This window comes from Ranitomeya imitator, chromosome 2, assembly GCF_032444005.1.
Source record: "Ranitomeya imitator isolate aRanImi1 chromosome 2, aRanImi1.pri, whole genome shotgun sequence".
Lineage (NCBI taxonomy): Eukaryota > Metazoa > Chordata > Amphibia > Anura > Dendrobatidae > Ranitomeya > Ranitomeya imitator.
The window spans coordinates 368,254,186-368,274,290 of NC_091283.1; the positions used below are offsets into that span (position 1 = coordinate 368,254,186).

Below are 20,105 nucleotides of genomic sequence, written 5' to 3' on the forward strand. Positions count from 1 at the left end.
AAATGGTGGTATTGGACAGTGGAAATCACTACAGCACATGCAGTTTGGGGGTTAATCTTCCCTCCGTAACTATATCCCTTCTTCTGCAGCAACCTCTCCCTATGCTAAGATTGGCAGAAGTAAGATGGCAGTCGGCGTGCACGCCCCGGTGACCGAGACCTATGGGGACCGAGACCTATGTCATCACGCTGCCCACACTCTGCGTCCTCCTTCATTGGCTGAAAAATGGCGCTGAAAGCGTCATACGAAACCGACTTTTGCGCGCAGATCGCCGACCTCATGGCCGATCCCACACTAGGATCGGGTCGGGTTTCATGAAACCCGACTTTGCCAAAAGTCGGTGATTTTTGAATTTGTCCGATCCGTCTCGCTCAACCCTAGCAAGAACACTGATTAAACCTGATGGTGTAACTTCATCCTGCTGTGACTGAGATCAGTGATGTGCTATATCGTCCCTAATGTCCTCCACATCCCCCCAATAATTCACGTGCTGAAGGCAAAGTAGGATAACTATGACCTGCAGTTGGTAGTACTACTTCTCGGACAACTGATGCCAGTTGTAGTGCTTCTACTTGCATTCTCATTGCTAGGTGCCATATGCATTTTTTTTTCTTTTACATAACCCTGTCCATTTCAACTTTTTCTTTTACTATGATAGAATTAACTTTTGTCTCTTTTGGAACAGAATTTTCCCCTTTCCAAAGGGACAAACCAAGAAATTCTAAGTACACTGCACGCCTTGAAAAACAACAAGGCCACAACACTACTGTGCCATATACATATCTAAAAATCAATTAATAATATATCAACTCTAATAATAAAATGGGCTTACAAAAAAATGAATGATTTCTGAAATGCACAATTTGTGAGGCAAAAAATCACACAGTTAGATTGTCTACAAGTTGTAATATGCTTATTTTCCCATTTATTTAACACATACCTATTTGTAAAAACGATCAACCAAGAAATTTTAGCTGCACATCCCAAAATGAGCACGAACAACTAAAGTTTTGTTGTGGCATGAACATATGTCATAGTTGGCTAATAAAACAAGTGTGCAAAAATCAGTAGTTTCTGACATGCATAATATTTTTTTGTAATTCTATTTTGTATTTTATTTGTTACATTTCCCCTTCCTCAAAATGATTGACGAAGAAATGATAGGTCCATGGCATGCCCAAAAAATAACAGCAGCAAGAAGTCGCAGTATTTGGTGTGCTATATGCATATGTTAAATTAGACTAATAAAGGTGGTGTGCAAAAAATCAGTAGTTTGGAGACAGTCTCACGCAGTGTCAGGCTGGGGTGTCGAGGGCCCACCAGTAACATTGTATTTGGGGGGCCCACTTTTCACTTGTATACAAATATTATTCTGCCCTCTTTCGCAAATTCACCTACACCTCTATATAATAACTAGATGGTGGCCCAATTATAACGCATCGGGTATTCTAGAATATGCATGTCCACGTAGTATATTGCACAGCCCACGTAGTATATTGCCCAGCTAGGTAGTATATTGCCCAGCTACGTAGTATATTGCACAGCCCACATAGTATATTGCACAGCCCACGTAGTATATTGCCCAGCCACGTAGTATATTGCCCAGCCACGTAGTATATTGCCCAGCCACATAGTATATTTCCCAGTCACGTAGTATATTGCCCAGTTACATAGTATATTGCCCAGCCACGTAGTATATTACCCAGTCATGTAGTATATTGCCCAGTCACGTATTATATTGCCCAGTTAGGTAGTATATTGCCCAGTGACGTAGTATATTGCCCAGTGATGTAGTATATTGCCCAGCCACGTAGTATATTGCACAGCGACATAGTATACAGCATAGAGCCACGTAGTATACAGCACAGACACGTAGTATACTGCCCAGTCACGTAGTATATTGGCCACTCACATAGTATATTGTCCAGCTACGTAGTATATTGCCCAGCCAGGTATGTAACAGGTTAAAAAATAAAAAAAAACATATACTCACCTTCCGAGGGCCCCTTGTAGTTCTGTCGCCTGTGTGCGGTGCACGCGGCAGCTTCCGGTCCCAGGGTTGGTATGAGCGCAGGACCTGTGACGACGTCACGGTCACATGACCGTGACATCATGGCAGGTCCTTCTCGCATACATCCTTAGCACCAGAACCTGCCCCTTGCACTGCCAAGGACAGGGCGACACGTCGGAGGGTGAGAATAACGTTTTTTTTATTATTATTATTTGTAACATTAGATCTTTTTACTATTGATGCTGCATACGCAGCATCAATAGTAAACAGTTGGTCACACAAGGTTAATAGCTGCGTAACCGGAGCGCGTTACACCGCGCTCCGGAAACGCTGGCATTAACCCTGTGTGAGGGCTGACTGGATGACTGGAGGGGAGTATGGAGCGGGCACTGACTGTGGGAAGGAAAGAGCGGTCATATTGCCGCCGGACTGTGGCCATCGCTGATTGGTCGAGGCAATGGTCGTGGGCGTTTTGCTTCGACCAATCAGCGACTTGGATTCCATGACAGAGGCCGCGACCAATGAATATCCGGGACAGATAGGAAGACGGAAGTGACCCTTAGACAATTATATAGTAGATAAACTGGGTAGTTTGGTTAATGAATTATGAGATGCTGCTTTTTTCTATACAGAGTAAATCAAGTGAATTATGCCAAGTACTGCCCATACAATGGGGTTGGGGGCCCATGTCTGCACAGGGGCCCACCGGGGGATTCCCCTGTTCCCCTATGGGCCAGTCCAAGCCTGGTCTCTTGGATCAAAGACTTTTTTTTAAGTTTTATTTTGTAGTTTTTTGACACAATTTCCTCTTTCCCAAAAATAACTGACCATTAAATGCTGGGTACACTCATAAACAACAGTTGAAACAAGCCGCAATATAGGCATTTTGCGTACCTACGTCAAATTAGACTAATTTGATTTGTATGCAAAAAATGTGTACTTTGTCACTTCCTCACAAAGTCCGTATGTTGCAGATTTAATTTTATTTTTCTGTCTTTAGTTCAGCAATCTTGGTGATTTGCTTTTACATGTGTGCAGAGATAAATGCTGTAACACACAGGATCTGTAGATATTTTTCACTGGTTATTTTCTTTTTGTACCTCTATAACTAAGATGTGACAATCTTTCACAAACCAGAGTAACCACAAAATGGCTGCTGCATTCCCTGCTTTTGCTTTTATGCAGGCTATTATAGTTATTGTAAATTGTTCAAATTCGTCAGGTTGAGCAAGTTACTATAAATTCCACAAGCATTAGGGAAGCATTGAATCGATGTGCTCATCTCTAGTATCACGTTTTCAACTTGCTGTAAAACATTTACCACACTCATTATATGAATATGGAGTCTTCCTTCTTTGATTGTTTTGATGGTCAACAAGATTTGATTACCTGTAAAAAAAATATTTCCTGCATTCTAAGCATGAAAATTGCTTCCCATTTGTGTGACTTCTATGATGCTTACCAAGATATGATTTTTTAGGTAAAATGCTTCCCAAATTCTGTGCATCCAAACGGCTTGACCCCGGGGTTTATTCTTTGATAGACATGAAGATCTAACTTCTATTACAAATATTTCCCATGGAAATGGCTTTTACCCTGTGTGAGTTTTTTGATGACCAATGAGATGTGTTTTTTTAGAGAAACGTTTCCCACACTCTAAGCATGAAAATGGCTTGTCTCCTGTGTGTACTTTTTGATGGTCAACAAGAGTTGATTTCTGAGAAAAACATTTCCCACATTCTAAGCAGGAAAATGGCCTCTCTCCTGTGTGACATCTCTGATGCTTAGCAAGATGTGAATTCTGGCTGAAACACTTCCCACATTCTGTGCATAAGTATGGCTTCTCCCCTGTGTGAACTCTTTGATGTTTAACAAGACCTGACTTTCGTTTAAAACATTTCTCACATTCTGAACATGAAAATGGCGTCTCCCGAGTATGAGATTTTTGATGCTGAAAAAGATTTGATTTCTGAGGAAAACTTTTCCCACATTCTAAGCATGAAAATGGCTTCTCTCCTTTGTGATTTCTCTCATGTCTAATGAGATTCCAGTAACGGTTAAAAATTGTTCCACAAATAGAACATGAATATGGCTTCTCCACCTTGTGAATTCTCTGATGTATAGCGAGTTTTGAACTAGATGTAAAACATTTCCCACATTCTGAACATGAAAATTTCCTTGCTTCAGTGTGACTTTTCTCTGATCTTTCATGTTCAACATCCCCTCTGTTTTTTTTATTTTTCTCTAACGAGTCAGAAGTTAGGACCTGTTGAAGAGGATTAGATGATAGATCTTTGCTGTGGAGGGCTGATGGTTTATCTGGAATACTGACATGCTCTTCATGTGCAACTTCTGCGATACTATCATCATCTGCTTTCCAATATGAAGATATTAAATGCCCCTTTGCACTTCTGATCCTGTCACCTGACAAAAATAAAACAGATTTATTTAGTTTTGTATGATATACTGTATTTTTTGGACTAGAAGACGCACCGGACCATAATATGCACCTAGGTTTTAGAGGAGGAAATTAGGAAAAAAAATTGAACCAAAAAATGGTCAATTTTGTACTGTAATATCCCCTATCCTAGTTTATATGGTCCCCTCATCCCCATTCTAATATACATGGCCTCCTCATCCCTATCCTGGTGTGCATGGCCCCATTTTTATTTTGGTATGATTGGCACCATCTCAGTCCTGGTATGATTGGTCCCATCCTTATTCTGGTATAATTGTCCCCATCCCATTCCTGGTATGATTGATCCCATCCTTTTTCTGGTATAAATGTCCCCATCTGGTTCCTGGTATGATTGACCCCATCCTTCTGGAATAATTGGGCCCATCCTCTTCCTGGTATGATTGGTTCCTTCCTTTTTCTTTTATAATTGGCCCCATCTCGCTCCTGGTATGCATGGCCCCATCAGAAAACATTAAAAAAAACAAACAAACCATTACATTCACCTACACGGCGCTCCCTTGCAGCGTCCTGCTCTGGTGCCAGCAGCTGCTTAATGCTTGTAAGCAGCGCATGACAGAGATGTCATGCGCTGCTCACGAGCAGAGCACAGCTGCCTGAAAACTCACCGGGACCGTTCATCGAAGACCGCGGTGAGTTTCCATTCCTCTTCAGTAGCGCGCAGTGCATTTCTCTTAAGTATCAGCACACGTGACCGCCGGCCACAGCAGGAAGCCGCTGGCTGACACTGCGCGCTACTGAAGAGGAATAGATACTCACTGCTCTCTGCGATGAACGCTCACGGTGAGTATTCCGGCAGCTGTGCTCTGCTTGTGAGCAGCGCATGACGTCCCTGCCATGCGCTGCTTACAAGCATTAAGCAGCTGCTGGCACTGGAGTAGGACGCTGCGAGGGAGCGCCATGTAGGTGAGTGTAATGTTCTTTGTTTTTAAAATCTTTCCTGATGGGGTCATGCATACCAGGAACAGGATGGGGCCAATTATAAAAGAAAAAGGATGGGACCAATCATACCAGGAACAGGATGCGTCATTTATAACAGGATGCCAGAAAAATGAATATGCATTGCCCTCCACGCCCATCGGCATGGAATGCAGTGCATATTCATTTCTCTTTAGCAGCGGGCACAGGAGTTAGCTGGAGCCGCTGGTTCCAGTCTCCTGTGACCCGATGCTCTGCCAAAACCGCTCCCCCACCTTCCCTCCACAGCCAGAGCCCATACATCCAGAAAATCTTGGGAGGAAAAAAGTGCGTCTTATAGTCTGAAAAATATGGTAATCTTTAGTAAGATATTGATCTTTTATGAACTTTCTATATAAATATTTCTATACAAATTGCAGGGCAAGTAGTAAACTTGTATAGAAAATAAAAAATGTGACCAACCAAGACTTCTGATAAATCACTGTTCAATGTCATATATTAAAATCTAATTTTGTAATTAAATCTTACATCATAGACCACAACTTCACATTTCTTTGAAACAATAGCAAATACATGACTATAATAATTCAAAGCTTAGAATACTGAAGCATTCCATAATGCCCATGTAAATGTTTAAAAAAATCTCCGAAGCTTTTGAGGGATAGGAGATTTCTTGGTCATCTTATGGTTGTTTTGAATAAGATGAATATTCCCAATTATAGTTATAGAAAAGCAACAGGCATGTTATCAATATTAACATTTTAAAGAGGACCTTGTCAAACAAAGCAAAGTAGCTCCAAAGCAGCACCGAGCCACCATCATGCTTCACGCTAGACAGGGCGTTCTGTATATACCGTATTTTTCGGACTATAAGACGCACTTTTTTCCTCAGAGAATGGGGGGTACGTCTTGTAGTCCAGATATATTGGCTCTGGCTGGGGTGGGGGAGCGTTATTGGTGGAGCAGTGGGTTACAGAGGCAGGAGCTGGCGGCTACGGCTACCTCCTGTGCTCGCTGATAAAGAGAAATGAATATTCACTGCATTCCACGCCCATGGGCAAGGAGGGAAATGAATATTAATTTCTTCCTGGCATCCTGGTATGATTGATTTGCCCCGTCCCCTTGCTGGTATGATTGGCCCCATCCCAGTCCTGGTATCCATGGCCCCATCAGAAAAGATTACAAGCATTAAGCAGCTGCTGGCACCGGAGCAGGATGCTGCGACTGCGAAGGAGCGGAGGAAGGTAAGAGTAAAGGTTTGGTTTTTTTAATCTTTTCTGATGGGGCCATGGATACCAGGACTGGGATAGGGCCAATCATACCAGCAAGGGGATGGGATCAATCAGTCATACCAGGAACTGGATGGGGCCATGTATACCAGGAACGGGATGGGGCCAATCAGTCATACCAGGAACTGGTTGGGGCCAATCAATCATACCAGGAACTGGATGGGGCCAATCAATCATACCAGGAACAGGATGGGGCCAATCAATCATACCAGGAATAGGATGGGGCCAATCAATCATACCAGGAACTGGTGGGGCCAATCAATCATACCAGGAACGGGATGGGGCCAGTCAATCATACCAGATTAAGGATGGGGCCATGCATACCATGATAGGGATGAGGGGACCATATTTACCAGGATAGGTTATCTTAAGTACAGAATTGACCACATTTTTTGCTTCATTTTTTTCCCCCTAATTTCCTTCTCTAAAACCTAGGTGCGTCTTATGGTCCAGTGCGTGTTATAGTCCGAAAAATATGGGTACTTCATTTTTCCTCCTCCAGACATTCCACTAATATACAGGCCCCCAAAATCTAAATTTTTGTTTCATTGCTCTTTCTGCCACATCCAGGCAGTGTGGCCAGTGTTCCTTTAACTTTGAACTTGTGAATTATGCTTCCAAATATTTTCTTAGGATCATTCAATGCCTTTAAGATCTTTTTACGTCTTTTTTTGTGCAAGGTAAGAATCTCTTCCAACTTTTTGGAACCCTCTCTTGACAACCCAAGAATATTAGTAAACTTGAGACCATTGCCAAAACGAATGGGCCAAGGCCCCTTAGGAACATTGCAAGAAGTTGCTGACTGTCTAAGCGTCATGTTTGCAGCAGGTCATAACAGCTAGAGGGGCCCTACTAAGTACCAAAGATACTTGTTGTAAAAGGGTGAATAATTATAAAACTGCAGTATACGGTAAAAGTGGAATTGCATATTGAATTTGGTAAAACCACTTTAGTGGAGCTGAGCTATTTACATTTTTCTGGTTTAATTGATTTATTGCAAACAGCAGAAAGTTTCTACATTTTGCTAATAAATCAAAGTGGCAATGGGGTCGAATAATTAAGATAGCAGCTGTAACTTTCAAATGGATGCTTACTGTAGACAACCTGAATGTATCCATTAAAAAAATGAGATCTGGACCCTGATGTTTGTCAGCAAAACTACTTGAAATGGCAACAGCCTCCTTCTTAATAACATCTATCTAAATGTCTTGGATATTCTGACTTCAAAACCTAAGATAAAAACAAAATGAGCAAATACCCTGAGATAAGTAAATAAAAAATAGCAGGAGTGCATAAAAGTAACATAGGGTACTTAGTTAACATAATTTTAATTAAAAAAAACATAAAAGCTATTCCACCACATCAAAGCGACGCTATTTAAGATGGTCCTAATATTTGCTCATCTTGGTTTTGTAGGTTTAGTGGCCAGTGTTAACATACGCCTACATGCTGCATGCATACCAACTTATATTCCAGTTTTAGGTTTTTATTTCAGGATTTTGCACTCAGTGCATATAAGGTCTTGGCCTCCCTTTTCTTTGAGCTGTACATTACGTTTATATAGCTCTCTGTGGCTGGGTGTCCATTAGTCACGGCTTCAATCCTGCTCGGCCCTTGCTCACTTTTTTATCAATATTATGTTTCCTAGATTATTTTTATGCACTATTGCTATTTATTTACTTGCTGCAGAGTATTTGCTCATTTTGTTTTGTTTTTTCTTAGATTTTGTCTGTTTAGTGGCCAGTGTGAACATGCACTTAAACATTGTATGTATACCTACTTGTATTCCAGTTAAAGGGAATCTGTCACCCCTAAAATCGAAGGTGAGCTAAGCCCACCGGCATCAGGGGCTTATCTACAGAATTTTGTAATGCTGTAGATAAGCCCCCCATGTATCCTGAAAGATGAGAAAAAGAGCTTAAATTATACTCACCTGGGGGGGCGGTCCCGCTGCGGTCCGGTCCAATGGGCGTCGCGGTCCGGTCCGGGGCCTCCCATCTTCTTACGATGACGTCCTCTTCTTGTCTTCTTGCTGCGGCTCTGGTGCAGGCGTACTTTGTCTGCCCTGTTGAGGGCAGAGCAAAGTACTGCAGTGCGCAGGCGCCCGGAAAGGTCAGAGAGGCCCTGCCCTCAACAGGGCAGACAAAGTACGCCTGCGCTGGAGCCACAGCATGAAGACAAGAAAAGGATGTTATCCTATGAAGATTGGAGGCGCCGGACCACGACGCCCATCGAATCGAACCGCCCGCCCAGGTGAGTATAATCTAACCTCTTTTTCTCATCTTTCAGGATACATCGGGGGCTTATCTACAGCACTACAGAATGCTGTAGATAAGCTCCTGATGCCGGTGGCCTTAAGGTACCTTCACACATAACGATTTCGTTAACGATATCGTTGCTTTTTGTGACGTAGCAACGATATCGTTAACGAAATCCTTATGCGTGACAGCGACCAACGATCAGGCCCCTGCTGGGAGATCGTTGGTCGCTGGGAATGATCAGGACCTTTTTTTTTGGTCGCTGATCACCCCCTGTCATCGCTGGATCGGCGTGTGTGACGCCGATCCAGCAATGTGTTCACTGGTAACCAGGGTAAATATCGGGTTACTAAGCGCAGGGCCGCGCTTAGTAACCCGATGTTTACCCTGGTTACCCGGGGACTTCGGCATCGTTGGTCGCTGGAGAGCTGTCTGTGTGACAGCTCTCCAGCGACCACACAACGACCTAAACAGCAACGCTGTAGCGATCGGCATCGTTGTCTATATCGTTGCAGCGTCGCTAAATGTGACAGTACCTTTAGCTCACCTTCGATTTTGGGGTGACAGGTTCCCTTTAATCTCTTTAGGTTTTTGATTCTAACAAACTTCAACAACAAGAGATATTAAAGGCTGTTGGACAAAATTGCAAAGGGATTGTCTTAATCCTTTTGAAACTATCTAAACTTTGAGAAACTGTTCAAAAAGATACTGCAGTGTTGTAAATTATTCCAACTCCAAAAATAGCTGCGATAACAATTACGTGAGATTCTGATAAAGATTACCTCCGCTAAGTTCCAAGAACATTGTGTTATTTGTAGTGCTTGTTAGGAGTAAGCTGATTGTTTTAGTTACTTTGATATTCTCTAAGCTCAAAGAAATTATATAACAACACAAAAAGGGCTATTTACTGTTGTGTGTTATGGAAACTTCTGCTATAACTGATGTTAAAACCTATTTTAACCACTGGAAATAATTAAAAAGAAACCACTTATTTTTTATTCACGCTTCGGGGAAATTTTTACTGTATTTTTACATCCTTTTTCATCACCTTTAACAACATCATATTTTAACACATTTATTTAATATTTTGGCAGAAGGCGAATCTAAAGCTGACAAACCTGAAACACCACTGAGCTTACAAGCAGCACAAAATGATACCAGCCAGTGACTGAGAAGAATCTGAGACTTTATTACATTTAGTGGTTACTACTCACCTGGGTAATCATATGTAGGAATCTCCTCTTTACACAGCTCATCAAAAATCACATGTGTATCTGTAGTATTAATATGAATCTGATCTTTACCCTGAAACAAATATTGTAAAAGTCACAGACATATGGAGAAATCACATCTATGATCAGCTCTAATCTTGCCATCTTCACCGTTCTCATTACACAAGTATAAAACATATAATAGTGGTGGATAAAACAAGACTGAGCACAAGACCTTCACAGTCATCTACACATCATAGGGGAGATCTCATGACACCTTCTCTCCATCTACCTGATGATCCTGTGGAAGAAGAAGAGGAATCGGACATCTCTCTGGTGTTGTCCTCTTACTGGATAGAACTGGAGGAAACACATACAGGGACTGAATTAATCTTTACATACAGATAATTATAGGCCGTGTGTATTTAGTCCTGTTTATTACCTGGTGATGTGAGGGGCTGGGGAACCTCCATCATGGCGTCCTTATATAAATCTTTGTGTCCTTCTAAATACTCCCACTCCTCCATGGTGAAATAGATGGTGACATCCTGACACCTTATAGGAACCTAACACAAACAATGATACCATCATCCCCCCAACCCCTTCATGGCGTTACTGTATAATGTCCCAGCATTCCCAGCAGTGTCACCTCTCCAGTCAGCAGCTCAATCATCCTGTATGTGAGATCTAGGATGTTCTGGTCATTGATGTCCTCATGTATTAGGGGGTGAGGTGGAAGCCCCATGATTGGACTCAGGGGTCTTCCCCATCCCTCAGACACAGGGGCCTGACAGCGCTCACTAGAGATCTTCTTCACTACTGTGTAATCCTGGTTATGGAGAGACACATTAATAAATCTCACTACAGACATTTCCAGAATCCTCACCTCCCCATTTCTGTCCATCTGATATTCCCATAGGTAAAAATGATGTAATGTGACATCATCGGAATCTCTCACCTCTCCAGTAAGACGGAATAGGATCTCTAGGGTGAGGTGCAATATCCTCTCCACAATTTTTTCCTTATCCATCTTTGATGGAAGATGTGTCAATCAATTCTCTTATGTAGAAAATCTCCACAGAGAGGATCCAATATTGTAGAAATCTGAATGAGAAGATGAGAAAATGTAAAATAATAAAAAATAAAATTTCTTAAAAGGAAGCTTATGAAGGGTAATAAACCTGCTTCTCAATATTCAGAGGGAAATTTTCATTTTATTAAATTGCTTTAGTTAGATGGAATATAAAGAAGCAAGTTGACACTTGACTTGCTTTTCCTATCTGTTAGTTCTGATATGACACCTTTTATCCAACATAGTGTACAGCTTGCAGCCAAGAAGATCAGCGACCAGAGCTTGGGGGAGTATGCACAGTAACTATACTACAGGCTGAAGAGTTAACTCCTAAGACCCCAGCCACCTCTCTTCAGTACATTGTTTTCTATACATCAGTTTGCTGTTTAGATATCTCCCTCTCAGCTCCTGACAAGCTTCTAAATCTTTCAAAAACACCAGCCTCCACCATTGGCAGCTTCAATAGCAGTTTTCATGCCTCCCACTTTTCTCTCACTTTCCTAAGCTGTGGGCTATCCAAAGGCACTGTTAGCTCTACATGTAATTATAGTGGTTACAGTGTACATTTCAGAACAAACCACTGATAACTGAATCTGTTTTTAGATCAACACAAGTTCTTCTAATGCTACAGCTCTGCTGAACAAAACTGTCTCTCAAGGAGAAGTTCCTGCCTCTGCGAGAACCCAGGAAATGAAAGAGACTGGAAAGCTGTATGCTGCTGAACACAAAAGCGGAGACTATCCTCTTAGTGACAGAGCATATAATACCTTCACATGGACACTACAGCTAATCACTCGCCACAGAGGTGTTATCAACTATGCATGTCAAATGAATAAAAGGATGACAACCACCAGTGCCGCACTTCACATACAATGACCACGTATGTAAGAGTATTAAACTGGCAACTGACATCTGAATTAGCATAAAAATGATGGAAGATCCAGGCATTGTGTGAGCTACTTACAATACACCCACATTAGGGCCTCATTGATACATCAGCTTGTTTTACTCAAGAGAAAAGCACACCAAGTTTTTCGGACAGCGTTTCATCCGAGTTTGGTCCAAGTGTCACCAGATTTTCTCGTTCATGAAAAAAAAAAATCTCTATTCTTTTCCTGTGTAGCAGTGCATGCATATTGAACTACACTCACATGAGATTTGAGTTGTGTCTAATATTTTCAAGGACCCATAGACTTACATTGTCAATTTTCATCTGACACTTAGTTCAAAATCGGACATGTCTCTGCGAGACCTACGGAAAATCCCAAATATGACCCATTCCCTATTGTAGGAACGAGTGCTATCCGTGAAAAACAGAGATAGCACTCGTACACAAAGAAAGGACTTCCAAATTACATGTAATATACATTATATACACAATTTCTATAGGTTTTTTCCATGTGTTTGCGAGCTTACTGACATGTTGAACTATACATTTATCTTTTTCAATTTATCTTTTAACTTTTATAAAGTATGAGCTTATTTAAAAAAAATAGATTAAGTACAATATGGCACGTTTTAATGCAAGATAATGAAAAACTTGATTAAAAGTAATACATAGGAATGAGAAGTGGACCCAGTGTATGTATAACTGAGGAAGGCAGAGCTCGACCAGAGCGTGTGATCTCTGGGGACTATATGAAGACTGCAGCATCTGAGTGAAATTAATTCCCTGAAATAGGAAAATTGTATTTCTGAAACATTGAACTTCTTGCCCTATTTGTCATAGGGTTACTGCAACAGAGAGGAGCCAGAAGACCCCAGTGCCTGATTGCTCATACTCCTGCGCTGAAAAGAAGCAATTCACCTTCTTTTTAAATGGTGTTAATTTCTTTTGGCACAACAGGGGTTAATCGGCCATGTTGGAAGTTCTGGGAGTCTGAGCACTCAGCTAAGCTCAGTTAGCCACTCCTATCCCCTTAATAATCTAGGTCTTGATTGAAACACATTGTCAGAGCTAGCTTATGCTGCATGGCTTGGAGGAGAGATGTTTTGGTAGTTATATGAGAAGGAGTTTGGTGGATTGATCTGTGACTGTTGTGTAGGTTTGTAAGTGTGATAATTCCCTTTCCTCCTCTTACTCTGGTTTTTCCCCGTCTTCCACTCCCTGGTGCATTCCTCTGTTATATGTGAGTGAATATTTGTATGCCTGGTATTTTCAGTTAGCCCTTATTCATGTTGCTTTGCTCATAGGGTTGTGAACTGCGGTGCGCAGCAGCTTCCTTCTTCCCTGGGTGGGGAAAGTGAATAGATGGAGGGCCGATTCAGGGGATAAGGCAAGGGTGGTGGCCCCGGCATCTTCACCTTCAGAAGTATCCCGTGGAATAGGGCAAGCTAGGGCGCCACCTAGTGTTAGGAACAGGGAAGAAGCCCCTAGTCCCGAGTCACCTGACAGCTGAGTCGTAACACTGTTTTGGCATTCATATCATTAACAGTGACATTACTACAGCCCAGGAAGTATTGGCAGAGATTCATGTGAGCATGCTACCTGGCAGAGAATCTCTAAACATCTCCAACCACATAATAAACAGAGGAGCTTTCATATAATTGTATATGTATTTGTTGAGTGCAAACAGTATTTATCTGGTCATAACATCTTTGTATTGCACAGTATAGTTCTGGAACAGACCACTTTAACCCCTTCCCGACATGCACCGTGCTATAGGCTCCCTGCGCACTCCCTCCAGAAGAATGCGATGCGATCGCGTTGTTCCGGTGGTCTCCATGGAGACCCCCGGCTCCAAGATTGTCACGGGGTCCTTCCAGGTCCCGCAGGGAGGTGGCTTGCGAGTGTCTGCTGAGAACAGACGCCGGCAACCCTCCTTCCCTTCCTGTCAGATCGCTGATCTGACGCTGTGCTCTGCAAAGTGTCAGATCAGTAATCTGACATTATACAGTAATGTCCCATACTGTATGTATGTCTATGAGAACCTCTGAATGACATGAGAGAGATGCGAGGTGAGTAATTGAGTATAAGAGATAAATACATAAATCCCTGATTGATGAGGGGTTCCATTAGGTGTGGTCCTCTGTATGTGACAGAAGACATTATTCAACTCAATTTGAGCTGAATTAGGTGGAATGATTGAGAAAAGGGATTTTCTTCTTGTAAAAATCAACTGAAAAGTGAAAGAAAAAAAAAAGGAAAAATCCCTGAATGAGCACGTATGAATGAATTATCACAAAAGTATCATTACTTATCCAATTGTTGCTGAGGGTCTAGGACGGATGAGTTGTGGATATTTTTAATTTACATCTGGGATTCAGTGAAACCCTTGTTATATATGGTTTGACATTGACAGTTTTTATATGTGTTTTGACTTGTATAGCGAAACTGTTTTTGATTCCGAAAGGATGAAGGTTTTGTAGAAATTAAGTCTGAGAACTGCTGCATTCTGTTTCTGTGTAGAAGACACTAAATTTCTAAAATTCAGATGGGAGAGGTAGATGTAAAAAAAGAAGGAATGTCCAGCTTCACCGAATCCGTAAAAAAGAGTTTTTTTAAGCTCCCTTAATCTTGATTAAGGGAGCATAGTCTCCAGAAACGCGTTGAGATTCACACCCATATGGTTCGTGCTGAAGTCTGAATCCTCCATGTTTAAAGTTTGTGAATAAAGAAAACTCTTTTTTACGGATTTGGTGAAGCTGGACATTCCTTCTTTTTTTGATTTTACATGCCTGGACACAGCGGGTCCGTGCTCCCGAAGATTTGCTTATGCATCACAGGTGAGCTGGCTTATTTTTCCTCTTTCAGAGGTAGATGTAGCCACTGCGAGATTGCTTGTGAATTTCTCCTTGGAGGGATGCTGCAAGTTCTTATCTCCGATGAGTGCCAGATGGGAGGGGGCATAGAGCTGCGCTCAAGATTCCCTGTATATTCTGTCCTTGGTGTAGTATGCGCTGGGAGATTTGTGTTTAAAACAAAAATACTGTATTGAAGTAGAAAAATATTGTAAGTTGAAGTTGGAAGTTGAAAGTAAAATATGCCTATTTTAGAGGAAATTTGTGAAAGATTGTTTGGTTATCAGTGTGATTGAAAGATTGGTAAAAGATTCACCAGCTTCAAGTTGAGTGATTGATATATAGCAAATTGAGGATCAACAGAGGAGGTAGCCATCTGCACTGCTGATGTAGGAGGTGAGAGGCCTAACACATCAGGGCCTTCTTGCTACAGTCAGCTGGTTGTTGTTGCGGGTCAGAGGTGGAAAGCCTTCCCGCTCCATGGAGCTGAGCTAGTGGGTTAGAGGCCTAACACATCTGGGCCTTCCTTTTCTAGTCAGCTGATCTAACGGGTGAGAGGTGGAAAGCCTTCCCCCTAAACCTTGACACTCGCTCTGAATTGCTACATGTGGCTGCCCGTAGATAAGGTACAGGCACACTAGAAAAGGGCATTTGCAGAATAAAGGTAAGCTGTCTGAAGAATAAGTTGAAGCCATGGGCAACTTGTTCTGTGTGCAGTCAGGGCCCCCAATGGGATCCAGAACCGCTATGTAGATTGTAAAAGACAGAGAAGGAAAGGAAGCAGTGAAAGATGTGGGCCAATATTGAAAAAGGCAAACATGCCAGAGTGTGGATGTTTGGATGTACAAAAAAAGTCACAGATAAGGGAGGAAAATAGCAAGTGAATAAATGGTGTCTGAGAAAGTGCAGCAGTACGGAAGTAAGGTGTATTATGAATGTTTTGATGCTCAAAAGTCAGACTATGACCGAGACATTACTGCTACCATCATACCTTTGTATAACCAGAGACCCAGACAAGACAGATAGACTCGTAAACCCTGGGGTCAGACAAACCCAGACTGGAGAAATACTTGTATGACCTGTGCTGCAACCCGACCTAAGTGAATTGCACTGAATCCTGTCCAGACAAGATCGCATGTAGTGACATAAGAAGCTGAAACAGGAGTGTGGTTAGTGGGGACATTGACTTTTTGGGAGTAAGCTGACAGTAATCCTTTTGGGAAGGAAACTGTAGAACAGCATGTCACCCCCGATAATCATCCAGTCACCTCCACCAGCAGACCCACTACCAGAGAACCAACCACATCAGGACCAAGAAGGGTGAGTAGGGTAAGACAGATACAGGAGTATTATCCCTGAGTGTGCAAAGGCAGGTGACGTACTAGGACACATAATTAAAGACACATACAGATGTGGCAAAGGATCAAGCAGGGGGCATGGATGATAAATCTGCATGGTCTGGGGAGACATACTGAGAATCACTAAAACAATGGGCTATAGTGAAACAATCAGAACAGTCTGTACTCATGACTGACGTGACACAGCAGTAAGGAGAGAGTGTGGAGATGTATTTTGGACGGTTACAGCTGAAATTGGCGGACATGGGGTACAGTCCCATAAACCCACTCAATGTTAAAATATTGGAAAATGCATTTATTGACGGTATGAACAAAGGCTTACGAGACGCAGTATAGACAGCCAGACCTGAATGGAGAAATGTAGATCCAAAAGACCTCATAAAGATGGCTAAAGGAGTTGGACAAACCAGGACAATACGATGACCTGTCATGTATACTGGAGCACAAGGAAAACTGTAGAGACGTAGTAAGGTGTTATGACCTGGTGGTTAGGACAATAATGGACCTGGTGGTTAAGAGCACACGGAATGACCTGATAGTTACTAATAATACAGGACAAGCTCTGGGACGTGGGAACTCTGCTGACCGCAATCCCTAATCCTATCACACACACTAGAAATAGCCGTGGATTGCTCCTAACGCTCCCTATGCAACTCGTCACAGCCTAAGAAACTAGCTAGCCCTAAAGATAGAAAAATAAAGCCTACCTTGCCTCAGAGAAATTCGCCAAAGGAAAAGGCAGCCCCCCACATATAATGACTGTGAGTTAAGATGAAAATTACAGACACAGAGATGAAGTAGATATAGCAAAGAGAGGCCCGACTTACTGAACAGACAGAGGATAGGAAAGGTAACTTTGCGGTCAGCACAAAAACTACAAAAAGACCACGCAGAGGGCGCAAAAAGACCCTCCGCACCGACTCACGGTGCGGAGGCGCTCCCTCTGCGTCCCAGAGCTTCCAGCAAGCAAGACAAAAATCAAAATAGCAAGCTGGACAGAAAAATAGCAAACCAGAGAAAAACAAGCAGGAACTTAGCTTCTGCTGGGAAGACAGGTCACAAGAACGATCCAGGAGCGAACTAGACCAATACTGGAACATTGATAGGTGGCATGGAGCAATGATCTAAGTGGAGTTAAATAGAGCAGCCAGCTAACGAATTAACCTCGTCACCTGTGGAAGGAAACTCAGAAGCAGCAGCTCCACTCACAGCCACCAGAGGAAGCCCATGGACAGAACCAGCCGAAGTACCATTCATGACCACAGGAGGGAGCTTGACAACAGAATTCACAACAGTACCCCCCCCTTGAGGAGGGGTCACCGAACCCTCACCAGAGCCCCAGGCCAACCAGGACGAGCCAAATGAAAGGCACGAACCAGATCGGCAGCATGAACATAAGAGGCAAAGACCCAGGAATTATCTTCCTGACCATAACCCTTCCACTTGACCAGGTACTGGAGTTTCCGTCTCGAAATACGAGAATCCAAAATCTTCTCCACCACATACTCCAACTCCCCCTCAACCAACACCGGGGCAGGAGGATCAACGGATGGAACCACAGGCGCCACGTGTCTCCGCAACAATGACCTATGGAATACATTATGGATGGCAAAAGAAGCTGGAAGGGTCAAACGAAATGACACAGGATTGAGAACCTCAGAAATCTTATACAAACCAATGAAACGAGGCTTAAACTTAGGAGAGGAAACCTTCATAGGAACATAACGAGACGACAACCAAACCAAATCCCCAACACGAAGTCGGGGACCCACACAGCGCCGGCGGTTAGCGAAACGTTGAGCCTTCTCCTGGGACAATGTCAAATTGTCCACCACATGAGTCCAAATCTGCTGCAACCTATCCACCACAGTATCTACACCAGGACAGTCTGAAGACTCAACCTGCCCTGAAGAGAAACAAGGATGGAAACCAGAATTGCAGAAAAATGGCGAAACCAAAGTAGCCCAGCTGGCCCGATTATTAAGGGCGAACTCAGCCAAAGGCAAACAGGACACCCAATCATCCTGATCAGCAGAAACAAAGCATCTCAGATATGTTTCCAAAGTCTGATTAGTTCGTTCGGTTTGGCCATTAGTCTGAGGATGGAAAGCCGAGGAAAAAGACAAATCAATGCCCATCCTAGCACAAAAGGATCGCCAAAACCTCGAAACAAACTGGGAACCTCTGTCCGAAACGATGTTCTCTGGAATGCCATGTAAACGAACCACATGCTGGAAAAACAATGGCACCAAATCAGAGGAGGAAAGCAATTTAGACAAGGGTACCAAATGGACCATCTTAGAGAAGCGATCACAAACCACCCAAATGACCGACATCTTTTGAGAGACAGGGAGATCCGAAATAAAATCCATAGAAATATGCGTCCAGGGCCTCTTCGGGACCGGCAAGGGCAAAAGCAACCCACTGGCACGAGAACAGCAGGGCTTAGCCCGAGCACAAGTCCCACAGGACTGCACAAAAGAACGCACATCCCGTGACAAAGACGGCCACCAAAAGGATCTAGCCACCAAATCTCTGGTACCAAAGATTCCAGGATGACCAGCCAACACCGAACAATGAACCTCAGAGATAACTCTACTAGTCCATTTATCAGGGACAAACAGTTTCTCCGCTGGGCAACGGTCAGGTCTATCAGCCTGAAATTCTTGCAGCACCCGCCGCAAATCAGGGGAGATGGCAGACAAAATTACCCCCTCTTTGAGAATACCCGCCGGCTCAGGAACACCCAGAGAGTCGGGCACAAAACTCCTTGACAGGGCATCAGCCTTCACATTCTTAGAGCCCGGAAGGTACGAAACCACAAAATCAGAACGGGAGAAAAATAGCGACCATCGAGCCTGTCTAGGATTCAACCGTTTGGCAGACTCGAGATAAGTCAAATTCTTGTGATCCGTCAAGACCACCACGCGATGCTTGGCTCCTTCAAGCCAATGACGCCACTCCTCGAATGCCCACTTCATGGCCAACAACTCTCGATTGCCAACATCATAATTGCGCTCAGCAGGCGAAAACTTTCTAGAAAAGAAGGCACATGGTTTCATCACCGAGCCATCAGAACTTCTTTGCGACAAAACAGCCCCTGCTCCAATCTCAGAAGCATCAACCTCAACCTGAAACGGGAGCGAAACATCTGGCTGGCACAGCACAGGGGCAGAAGAAAAATGACGCTTCAACTGCTGAAAAGCTTCCACAGCCGCAGAAGACCAATTGACCACATCAGCACCCTTCTTGGTCAAATCAGTCAACGGTTTAGCAACACTAGAAAAATTACTGATGAAGCGACGATAAAAATTAGCAAAGCCCAGGAACTTTTGCAGACTCTTCACAGATGTCGGCTGAGTCCAATCATAAATGGCCTGGACTTTAACAGGGTCCATCTCGATAGTAGAAGGGGAAAAAATGAAACCCAAAAATGAAACCTTCTGAACTCCAAAGAGACACTTAGACCCCTTCACAAACAAAGAATTCGCACGAAGGACCTGGAACACCATTCTGACCTGCTTCACGTGAGACTCCCAATCATCCGAGAAGACCAAAATATCATCCAAATATACAATCAGGAATTTATCCAGGTACTCTCGGAAGATGTCATGCATAAAGGACTGAAATACTGATGGAGCATTGGAAAGCCCGAATGGCATAACCAGGTACTCAAAATGGCCCTCGGGCGTATTAAATGCTGTTTTCCATTCATCGGCCTGTTTAATACGCACAAGATTATACGCACCACGAAGATCTATCTTGGTGAAC

The 20,105-nt window shown here is 43.0% G+C and overlaps 1 protein-coding gene across 2 annotated transcripts in view; it reads right to left on the bottom strand.

Annotated features, from left to right (window-relative positions):
• Positions 1–897: 897 nt before the first annotated feature.
• The window catches only part of LOC138663925 (zinc finger protein 684-like), a 56,859-nt gene continuing 37,651 nt past the window's right edge, over positions 898–20,105 (bottom strand). The window contains exons 2-7 of one of the 2 annotated variants that reach the window (XM_069750298.1): positions 11,122–11,267; positions 10,813–10,992; positions 10,606–10,729; positions 10,456–10,523; positions 10,167–10,257; positions 898–4,435 (exon numbers count right to left, since the gene is read on the bottom strand). In XM_069750298.1, coding sequence (XP_069606399.1) covers positions 3,603–4,435; positions 10,167–10,257; positions 10,456–10,523; positions 10,606–10,729; positions 10,813–10,992; positions 11,122–11,193 — 1,368 coding nt within the window. In that variant the 5' untranslated portion in view covers positions 11,194–11,267 and the 3' untranslated portion in view covers positions 898–3,602. Of the gene's footprint in view, positions 4,436–10,166; positions 10,258–10,455; positions 10,524–10,605; positions 10,730–10,812; positions 10,993–11,121; positions 13,751–20,105 lie in introns of those variants that run through there. The other variant, XM_069750300.1, reaches the window with a different exon arrangement.